Below are 10,921 nucleotides of genomic sequence, written 5' to 3'. Positions count from 1 at the left end.
ACTTTTTTTAAAAAATGTTTGCCTGAGCTCCCTGACTCCTTTCCGATTCCCTCTTTGTCCTCCCTCGCATTGAGAAGGGGTGAGGTTTATTCTTCATTCCCCTCTCCCCTCACCCTCTCACCTACTCCACAGGAGAGAGCTGACGTTGGCTTGAAAGAGGGAAAGTCAACATCTGCTGCTTTCCTGTGGAGTCTGGTGATTCATAGAGCCGGAGGGCGAGAGTCAACAGGAAAAAAGGAGGGAGGAGGAAAAGCCACAAGAGACATTCTGTACAATTCCAAGGAACAGAGAAGCCTTTACACAGGCAACTGCCATTCCCTCCTCCACTCCCCGAAACCTGAGCCTTGGTAGCGCCCTCGGCCGCCCTCAGGTGCTGGTCACACGGAGCTGCCCCCAGGCTAGCTGGGCGTGCCTTGCCAGGAGGCCAGCCAGGCCTGGCGCCGGTTTCCTGGGGCCGGGAGCCCCCAGGTGGCCAGAGCTGGGATAGCAGAGAAGACTGAGGACCTGCCCCAGTGTTTGCTCTGTTTTGCTCAAGCCTCACTCCAGCCTGAGCCCTCCGGCGGGCTTTCTGATGGAAAGCACTAAGAGGGGAAGCGATTATTGACTGATGGCGGGCAGCTCTCTCACTTTATCGGCTTTGGGAAGCAGCAGACCTGTGAAATCCAAGGGGACTTGGGAGGCAGAAGGTCCCCCGGAAGCCAGTCCTCACTTGCTCAGCTCTAGTCTTGTGGCACAGACAGTCCTAGCACCATGTTTCTGGGACCACCCTGCTCACAATTTGTAGAATTCCTCTGGAGGAGTCCGTTTGCCAGCCCTTACTTGATATTTACTGGAAGTCTCCAAGATAATTTTTATCTGTGACCTGCCTCTTCCCAGATTTTGCTGGTAAAGGAAGTGGGTTTTCTTAGAATACTAGGTAACTTGCATTTCTTTGGAATCAAGACTTTGGGATCCAGAATCGGTATCTGGTATCCAGAGGGCAGCTCTGACAGCCATTTGAAGAACAACCCTTAGAGCAGAGAGGCGACTGGGCAGTTGATGCCACTGCTGAACCTGTGCTCCCAGGCTGTTCTGGAGGCCTGGCTACAATGTTTATTTTGGCATGTTTCTGACCTTTCACAGCATGGGTATTGTTGGTTCCCCAGCAGGGTGGACAGTACATCAGATGGCCAAAGCAAATAAAGTTCAGTGTCAAATGACTTCTGGCTCTGTTCAAGTTCACTAGGCTATATCAATTGCTCAGAGTGGTGAGAGGTATTGCCTTACCTGAGACATCATATCATAGTGAAACATAAGATTATGAAATGAGTTTGTGTGTGTGTGAGAGAGAGAAAGAGAGAGAGAGAGAGAGAGAGAGAGAATGTGTGCTCCTATCTGCTGAGTACTCCCCAGTGCCTGCAGCAGCCAGAGCTGAATCTGGGACCTAGGAATGCAATCCAGGCCTTCGATGTGAGTACCAGGAGCCCAAACATGGAAAACATTACAGTGCAATCCAGGCCTTGCAAATAAGAAAGCTAGAGTCAGGAACTAGAGTGGGAATCCAACCTTGTCACTCCCAGGTGGGACAAAGGCATCTTAACAGCTAAGCTAAACACTGCTATGAAACATTTTAAATGTTTTCTGTGACTTCTCCTTTGCAGATATGCTTTAGCCTCCTGCAATTCACATTCCATTAAAAAAAAATTTGGGGGGCTGGCAAAGTGGCTCAACAGGCTAATCTTCTGCCTGCCAGTGCTGCTGTTTTATAAGCGTATTGGTTCCTGTCCCAGTTGCTTCACTTCCCATTTAATGCCCTAGAAAAATGGCAGAGGATGGCTCAAGCCCTTGGGACCCTGCACTGCTATGGGAGACCCAGAAGAAGCTCGTGGCTTCAGGTTGGCTCAGCTTCAGCTGCTGAAGCCATTTGGGGAGCACACCAGCAGATGGAAGATCTCTGTCTCTTCTTCTCTCTATAAATCATCCTTGAAATAAAAATAAATATTTTAAAAATTATTTTTTTAAAGATTTATTTATTTTTATTGGAAAGTCAGACACACAGAGAAGAGGAGAGACAGAGAGGAGGATCTTCTGTCAGATGATTCATTCCCCAAGTGACCACAACTGTGTTACTGCACTGATCTGAAGGTGGGAGCCAGGAACTTTTTCCAGGTCTCCTACATGGGTGCAGGGTCCAAAGGCTTTGGGTCGTCTTCGACTGCTTTCCCAGGCCACAAGCAGGGAGCTGGATGGGAAGTGGGGCTGCTGGGATACGAACCAGCATCCATATGGGATCCTGGCACATTCAAGGTGAGGACTTTAGCTACCAGGCCCTAAAATGATTTTTTTGACATAAAAGGTTTATTTGTGTATTTATTGGGAAAGCAGAGTTACAGAGATTGTCTATTCATCGTTTCACTTGCCAGATGGTTGCAATAGCCAGCACTGGAATGATCTGAAGCCAGAAACTTCTCCCAGGCCTCCCATGTGACTTGGGCTATCCTCCACTGATTTCCTGTGCACATTAATGGAGCTGGATTGAAAGTAGATCAATCATGATTTGAACTGGTGCCCATATAGGATGCCAAGGCTGTAGGCATCAGCTTTACCTGCTGTGAACAGTGCTGATCTGTTAACTGACTTTATTTGAAAGGCAGATTTAAAGAGAGAGGGAGAGGCAGGGAGAGATCTTTGGTCTGCTATTTTACTTCCCAAATGGCCACAATGGTCAAGTCTCCCAGGCAGATGCCAGAGGCCTATGCAGTTGGGTAATCTTCCACTGCTGTCCCAGGTACTGCACTGGGGAGCTGGATTGGAAGTGGAGCAGCTGGGATCAAACCTGCGCTCATATAGGATGCTGGCACCTCTTTTTTTTTTTTTTTTTTTTTTGTAGATTTATTTATTTTGATTGGAAAGGCAAATCAATTTAAGGAGAGAAAGAGAGACAGAAAGATCTTTCGCCTACTAGTTTACTGCCTCAATGGCCAGAGCTGAGCCAATCCAAAGCCAGAGGCTTTTTCAGGATCTCTCACACCAAGGCAGGGTCCCAACGCTTTAGGGCATCTTCTACTGCTTTCCAAGGCCAGAGAGGGAGCTGGATTGGAAGCAAAGCAGCAAAGACATGAACCTGCACCCATATGGGATCCTGAAATTTGCAAGGGGGAGAACATTTGGCTAAGCTTGAGCATGAGTCAGGAAACAGCTTGAGTAATGGATTCCAGGCCTCTGGCTCCCTCTGGAGCTCCTGGAAGCCCATCCCAGGATGGCTGAGCCGTGGGAGTGCTGAGCCATGCTGGTGTTAATGCAGGAGAGCAGCCTTCTTCAAGTTCTCACTTCCCAATCTCCCTCCATGCACGCAATGAACGGTTATCCCAACAGCTTCCAGCCCCAAGGTGTTCCTTGATTTCCCATATAAATATCGCTGGTTTCCCTCCCCTCTCCCCAAGTTGTCTGGTTGAGTAGGACTTTGGTAAGGACAGCTTTGTGTTAGGTGTAGGGCTGTGTGGGGACAGCAGGTGAAGCTCAGTGTGCCCTGCCACATCTTTCTTTGAATGCCCTTGATCTGGAACTTGGTCCTGACTCAAAATTTCCTTCCTTTGGGAACATTTACTTATTAAGGAGGCTACCAGGTGCAGGTACTAAGGCTGGAGAGTGGATAGCCCCCTCAGGTAAACTTGTGAAGAGCCCTCCTTTATGAAATCATTATAAAATTTTAGTTTTATTGTGCTATAACAGAATTACAAAAAATTGACATATTTAAGTTACAAAATATAGTAAGTGCTATGATAGATACAGCCAAGAAAACAATACAGAATCAAAATGAGGCGGGCCGCTAGCACAGGGGCCTAGCAGAGGAAGTCCTCCCCTTGAACAGGCCAGAATCCCATACAGGCGCTAGTTCTAATCCCAGCATCCCTGCTTCCCATCCAGCTCCCTGCTTGTGGCCTGGGAAAGCAGTCAAGGATGGCACAAAGCTTTGGCATCTTGCACCCACATGAGAGACAGGAGAATGTGCCTGGTTCCCGGCTTTGGATCAGCTCAGTACCAACTGTTGGGGTCACTTGGGGGGTGAATCATCATATGGAAGATCTTGACTGTCTCTTCTCCTCTCTGTATAACTGACTTTTAAATAAAAATAAATAAATCTTTTTTAAAAAAAATGAGGGGCAGTATGGTTGCTCGACAGGCTAATCCTTCTTTCTGTAGCACCAGCATCGCATATGGGTCCCAGTTGGTGTCCTGACTTTTCACATCCAATCCAGATCCCTGTAAGTGGCCTAGGAAAGCAGCAACGGATGTCCCAATTCCTTGGGACCCTGCATTCATGAGGGACACCCAGAAAAATTTCCTGACACCTGGCTTTCCAGTGAGCCAGCTTGGTCTTTGCAGCCACTTGGTGAGTGAAGCAGCGGACAGGAGACATTCTTTTTGTAAATCTTTCAAATAAAAACAAATAGATATTTATTTACAAATAATTAAAAAATAAGTTGAACATCTTGATCCTTTTGTCTTGAAGTTTTGTTTCTGTATATTGGAAAGGCAGATTTACTGAGAGAAGAGACAGACAGAAAAATCTCACATCTGGTGGTTCACACCCCAAGTGGCAAATATGGCCAGAGCTGAGCTGATCCTGAGTCAGGAGTCAGGAGTTTCTTCCGGGTCTCCCACATGAGTGCATGGTCCCATGCTTTGGGGCCATCCCTGTATACTGCTATCCCAGGCTACAAGCAGGGAGCTGGATGAGAAGTGGAGCAGCCAGGACACGAACTGGTACCCACATGGGATCCCAGTACATACATGCCAAGGATTTAGCCATTGAGATGTCGTCCTGGGTCCTAAAAGAACATTTTTTTCTTCTTTTTTTTTTTTTAAGACAGTGAACATCTCCATCACTGCCATGAGTCCCCAACGAGACCTTTATTTCATCGTCCTGTGTTCCTCCACTCACAACTACTGGAAATTCTAGAAAATACAACTAATCCATAATCGTTCTTGACTTTGAAGGCACACACACACAAAACAAGTAATTTCAGTGTCTGATGAACAGCCAAGTGCTAGAAGGAGCAGCTAAAATGTAGGACCAAATACCTAGCTCTAGCCGGAGAGGCTCACCAATTCAGGAAGTAAAAGCAGAAAGAACCTGAGTGCCAAGAAAGGGGCCATGGTCCCACTAAACCCAGGGAGTGTTTCTGCCAAGTCCAGTTCCGCCAGCAGGACCTGGGGGTGTCAGTAGCAGGACACCTTCTGTCTTACAGCTACTTATGGTGGTCTTACAGCTACTTATGGTGGTCTTATCGACCACCCTGAAGGGTTCAACCAAGTGAGGGATCATTCCGATGAATTATGAAAGCACTTGTCTAGTGTGTTCATTACACAATGCTTGGAGGTCCCCATACCGATTTGGGGAACTATGCCAAAGACAGGTGACTTCAGGATTGTAAAAGTAGATTTCCTATAGGGTCTGTATGTGTGTGACCTCAGCTTGGTAGAGACAGGCCTTCTGGAGGGTCTCAGGGGGATTTAAAGGCAGGGGAACAGGTAGTTTGGAGAGGGGAGAAGGTTCCTTTGGTGGGTCAGAAGACCCTCTATTTCAGCCGCACCCAAAGGCGCAGAGGCCCCGCTGATGTGTGTCTGGCCAGGAGCTGGAGGAAGGCACATGGGCAGGGCGAGACACAGTTCCCAGTCAGCAGCCCAGGATAGCCCCCCAGGCCGGCCGAGGCAGACCCTCTCCACTGCGTGCCCGCGGGCAGCGCGCCTCTGCAGCTGGTCGGTGCCGGCACCACCGTGTCTCCAAGGCCCGGGAAGCGCGCGTCCCCGCTGCCCTGGCAGAGCAGTGGCTCTCTCCAGCGCCGGCCTCGCCGGGGTCCTCTCCTCCCTCAGCCGCCGCGGGCTCCGCCCCTTCTCCCTCTCCGCCGTCCCGGCGCGCTGACCCCGGAGGGGGCGGCCCCAGGCCGTGCGCTCGGCCGGGCGGAGCTCCGGGCCCAGGACGAGCTGCGCCTCCAGCCGTGCACACCGTAGGAGCGGCGCCGAGCAGCACGCCTTGCCCGGGCCCCCTCGGCCCCACTCTCGGAGCCTCCTGGGCCCCCTCCCCACCCTCCGCCACGCTGCTGGTAAGTCTCACTCTGCACAGCAAACTTTCTGTGGTTGTTGTTCCTGCAGCCTCGCAGTTCGGCGGCGGGACTGAGAGCTGCCTTGAGTGGATGCTGGGGTGGGGGTGGAGCGCCGGGATCAGCGCCTGGAGCTGAAGTGGCGTCGAGGCCGTGGCTCCCCCCTTGCGCGGGATGGTGCCACTCGCGGTCTTGGCGGGTTCAACCCGCGGAGATGGAGATGCGGAGGCTAGCGGCCATTCGCCCACCTCCCCCATTCCTTTGAACCGTTCCCGATAGTTTTCCCTCCATCTTTCAAGTGTCTTGGGCGCCCTAAAACTCATCGGCTCCCCGGCGTGGCGTGGCACCGCGCTCTCCTCCGCCCGCAGGCACTCCGGGCCCGTCTCCTGCCCACGACCCTCGGGGCCCGCGCTGTCCCTCCGGGTCTGGCCGTCTGGCCGGCGGGCCCTGGACGTTTTAGGGGCTGGTCGGGCCGTGGGAAGGAGGGGCTGCGGCCGGACTGGTCCGAGGCGCGCGGGCGCGCGGGGCGGGCGGGGTTGGCGAAGGGGCCGGACGGGGCGGAGCAGGCGGCGTTGCGGCCGGCGCCGGGGAGGAGAGTTGTGCGGCGGTCCCTGGGCCTGGGCTCGGGCTCGGGCGCCGGCGATGTCTCAAGATGGCGGAGCTGGGCGAATTAAAGGTACCGGCCCCCTCCCCCACCCCACCTGGACTGCGCCCAGCGGCGCGCCGAGTCGGGGGAGGCGACCGAGACTGGGTGCCGCGGGCTCGGGTGGGCGCGGGAGACGTGGCAGGGCCTGGCCGCCGGGGCCGCGGGCGAGGAAGGGCTGCGGCGGGGCTCGGGGGCGGGGCTCGGGGCAGATGCAGGGGTGGGGCGGAGGGGAGTTGCAGCTGTTGGGGGCCGCGGTGCAGGGGGCGGGGACGCGGGGTACCAGTGGGATTTGGTGGAAGGGGCGGCTGGCGTAGGGCCGGGGGCGGGGTGCGGGGGAAACAAGCTGTGACTGAAAGGGGCAGAAGCCCGGGTGGCACCGGGGACAGCCGAAGGGGCGACTGCTGGGGCGCTGGCATCGGGATGGAGCGTCTCAGGGCCCGCGGTGGGCGCCGAGCCTGGGGAAGCACCGGTGGGCGGCCACAACCTCGAGGGGTGGGGCCGAGCCGGGCGGGGTCTTGTGGCACCCTGGGAATCTGTGGGACCCTGGGAAGGTGTGCGGGAATGGGGGGCTTGGGTGGAGTTAGTGGGGAAAAATAAGGACAGGAGAGAAGGGTGATGAGCATGGGGAGAAAGGTCAAGGAGAAAGTTTGTTATGGCACCCTGGAAATGGGGAACAGGACAAGCCTGGGGGGCTGGAGGGCTGGGACCAGGCCTGTAAGGGCAGAGCCCTGTTGGTCACCCAGAGACTTGAGGGAGACCACCTTAGAGGACGCCTGGAAACACTGGCTCCATCTTCCTGCTCCTTGCCCTGCAGGCCAGGCTGGAGATCCAGCCACCTGGAGAGGGGCTGGCAGTTCTGTCCCTGGCTCCAGCACCCTTCCTGCAGTCTCTCAGATCTCTGTGTAGAAGTGTATTTGGGTGGTAGAAACACATCTTTTTTCCAGGGCAGAGGCAGGATTTTCACTCTTGGCAGATGGAGCACACAGGTAAACAGTGGGACACTGGACTTGGTTGATGCCTAGTGATTCATGGGTAACTCCTTCTGCCCAGCCAAGCTTTGGTGCTGTTTCCCTCTTAGAAAAGTAGGACCAAGGAAGGAGGGTGGTTATGCAAAAGATGCCGGAAAGCACTTCTGGGTTATGAGCATTGAACCCTGACCTGAAGGTCCTAGGCACAAAAGCTTGGAAGACTTTGGGGGGTAAGACTTGCTGAGCTGGGTAGGACGGATGAGCTCTGAGGCCCAATCCCCCAGCCACCTGCTCCTGTCCTCCCTGGGAGGCTGTGTGGCCCCAATCCACTCTCCTCTCCCTCCTCCCTCCACTCCTGTCCTTCTCCCAGGAGGCTGGGATGGGTCTGAGAGCCTGAGAAAGCAGGAAGGGGGATAAGCAGCTTACAGGAGAGAGACAGGCTGAAGGCAGGCAACTTCGCACAGGACTCAGAGGTGTCTGAGGAGCGCTTGGGCTTGTTGTCTGCCCTCCCATCTGCCCATGGTGGGGGCCTGGGGTTGCTCCAACCCTGGGTGGTGGTGAGGCTGACCGCATCTTTCCCATCAGGACCGGTTGCTCAGTGCTAGTGTCAACCTGGGAGCAGGTGTCCTGTGTAGGGGAGGATTCTCAAGCTTCCCCATTCATCTCCACAGCACATGGTGATGAGTTTCCGGGTGTCTGAGCTCCAGGTGCTTCTCGGCTTTGCTGGCCGGAACAAGAGTGGACGGAAGCACGAACTGCTGGCCAAGGCCCTCCACCTGCTCAAGTCGAGCTGTGCCCCCAGCGTCCAGATGAAGATCAAAGAGCTTTACCGCCGGCGCTTTCCCCGGAAGACCCTGGGGCCCTCTGACCTCTCCCTGCTCTCCCTGCCCCCTGGCACCTCCCCTGTAGGCTCTCCTGGTCCTCTGACTCCCATCCCCCCTGCTCTCTTGACCCCTGGCACCTTACTGGGCCCTAAGCGCGAGGTAGACATGCACCCCCTTCTGCCTCAGCCCGTGCACCCTGACGTCACCATGAAGCCATTGCCTTTCTATGAGGTCCATGGCGAGCTCATCAGGCCCACCACCCTCGGTACGGCTCTGTGTGGTCCCTCAGGTGTTCTGAACACCACGGTCTCCCCCAAGGCCTTGGTATTTGGTGGGCTTTCATCTCGTGGTACCTACAATCTGAAGTGGGAATAACCGTCCCTTTGTGTCCTTAGCATCTACATCCACCCAGCGGTTCGAGGAAGCGCACTTCACCTCTGCCCTCACGCCACAGTTCTACATAGGGGCAAGGACCCAAGGCTTTGGCTCGTCCTCTACTGCTTTCCCATGCTTTCTCAGGCCACGAACAGTGAGCTGGTTGGAAAGTGGAGCAGCTGGGACTTGAACCAGCACCCATGTGGCATCCTGACACTTGTAAGAAGAGGATTAGCCATTTCAACCATTGTTGCAGGCCCTAAGGTAATACTTTGCTGATCAAAGTTCCAATGGTGGAAATCAAGTCTGCTCTCTAGCTACCCAGACTTGGGACAGAAGGATCCTGAGCCCCTCAAGAACCTGGGCACCTGACACCACCGCACTGTGGAGGCCACAGATCTGATGCCGCTGCATGACAGAGTGATGGCCTGCCTGGCTTTCTAGGCAGGAACTCCACTGTGTGCTTGCTGGGGAGTTGTTTTGTGACAGGATGTGTTCCCTAGCCCTATCGGTAACCTCCATAGAAGCTACAACTGGTCAGCCTTACAGAGGCTACTGTCCCTAGGATGTACCTGACACCATGCTTCGGCTAGCTGACTTCACTCACCTCTTGACTTCCAGCCAGACATCAAATCAAATGCAGGTGGATTTTCCCGAAGACCAGTTCATCTAATCTGCCCTCCACCCTCCTTCCCTTCCTTGCACACTTACTCCCCGTTCCTTCCTTCCTTCCTTCCTTCCTTCCTTCCTCTGCCATCAAGCACTAATGTGTGCCAGTCTAGCGGGGAAATCAGACATGCACACAGTGTCAAGTACAACTGGCTGCTATGCAGCATGGAGTGCTGGGAGCCACACAGAAGAGACATGCTTTGTGGGGCAAGGATGGCAGGGATGGGAGGGAACACTTTACAAGAGCGAAAGAAAAAGGCTTGGGGCCCATGGAGTGGGAAAGTCCATACTTCAGGGAACTTTCATCCCCAGAGGTCAAGGGAATGGTAGTAGATTAAAATAGTTTGGGATGGATTCAAATGACATAGAAATAAGGCAGGCCCCAGCTTCTCCTTAAGGAGATAGAAAGTCTTGTAAACCTGGTAAGAACTTTTGGCTTTATCTTGTACATTTCTTCCTTTTTTAAGTTATTTTAAGTTTCCTTTTTTTTTTTTTAACCCCAAAGATTTATCCACTTATTGGAAAGGGAGTTTTACAGAGAGGAGAGACAGAGAGACAGATCTTCCATCGACTGATTGATTCCCCAAATGGCCGTAAAGGCTGGAACTGACCTGATACAAAGCGAGGAGCCAGGAGCCTCTTGTGGGTCTCCCCTGTGGGTGCAGGGTCCCAAGGCTTTTAGGCCATCCCCTATTGCTTTTCCAGGCCACAAGTAGGGAGCTGAATAGGAAGTGGAGCAGCCAGGACACGAACTAGTACCACATGGGATTCTGCACTTGGAAGTGAAGAATTAGCCAGTTGGACCAACACACTGGGCCTATCTTCTGCATCCTCATGCACATTTTAATGGATTTCATCAGGCACAGGGAACAAAGGTTGGTTGGATAGTCCAGGCGGCTGTGACAGACTCTGTTCAAGAATCACTAGGAACCTGAATGTAGGCACAGTGGGACTAGGAATGGCTGGGGTTTCTATGGCGGTGTGTGTGTGTGGTGGTTTTACTGAGAAGAAATCTTAAATATGCTCAATCTCCTGGAGCCAGCACAATGTCTCGATTGGCTAATCCTCACCCTTCAAGTCCTGGCTGCTCCACTTCCCATCCAGCTCCCTGCTTGTGGCCTGGGAAAGCAGTGGAGGACGGCCCAAAGCTTTGGGACCCTGCATTCACGAGGGAGAGCTGGAGAGGAAGATCCTGGTTCCTGGCTTCTTTGGATCAGCTCAGCTCTGGCCATTGCGACCACTTGGGGAGTGAACCAACAGATGGAAGGTCTTTCTGTCTCCCCTCCTCCTTGTAAATCTGACTACCAATAAAAACAAATCTTAAAAACAAGTTATCGGGCCTGGCGACATGGCTTA

At 53.5% G+C, this 10,921-nt stretch overlaps 1 protein-coding gene across 2 annotated transcripts; it reads left to right on the top strand.

The window, feature by feature from the left end:
- The first annotated feature begins 6,661 nt into the window (after positions 1–6,661).
- Positions 6,662–9,614, top strand: LOC131479503 (E3 SUMO-protein ligase PIAS3-like). Of its 2 annotated transcripts, none has more exons than XM_058660164.1 (3): positions 6,662–6,759; positions 8,369–8,786; positions 8,917–9,614. In XM_058660164.1, exons 1-3 carry the CDS (start codon positions 6,736–6,738, stop codon positions 9,084–9,086), a joined length of 612 nt encoding a protein of 203 aa, XP_058516147.1. In that variant the 5' UTR covers positions 6,662–6,735; the 3' UTR covers positions 9,087–9,614. The 2 variants fall into 2 exon arrangements, with proteins under 2 accessions (XP_058516147.1, XP_058516148.1); XM_058660165.1 differs by lacking the exon at positions 6,662–6,759 and adding an exon at positions 7,581–7,927.
- Positions 9,615–10,921: the final 1,307 nt, after the last annotated feature.

The sequence above is a fragment of the Ochotona princeps genome, chromosome 2, assembly GCF_030435755.1.
Source record: "Ochotona princeps isolate mOchPri1 chromosome 2, mOchPri1.hap1, whole genome shotgun sequence".
Taxonomy (NCBI): Eukaryota; Metazoa; Chordata; class Mammalia; order Lagomorpha; family Ochotonidae; genus Ochotona; species Ochotona princeps.
This window is presented reverse-complemented; position numbering and strand designations above follow the sequence as displayed.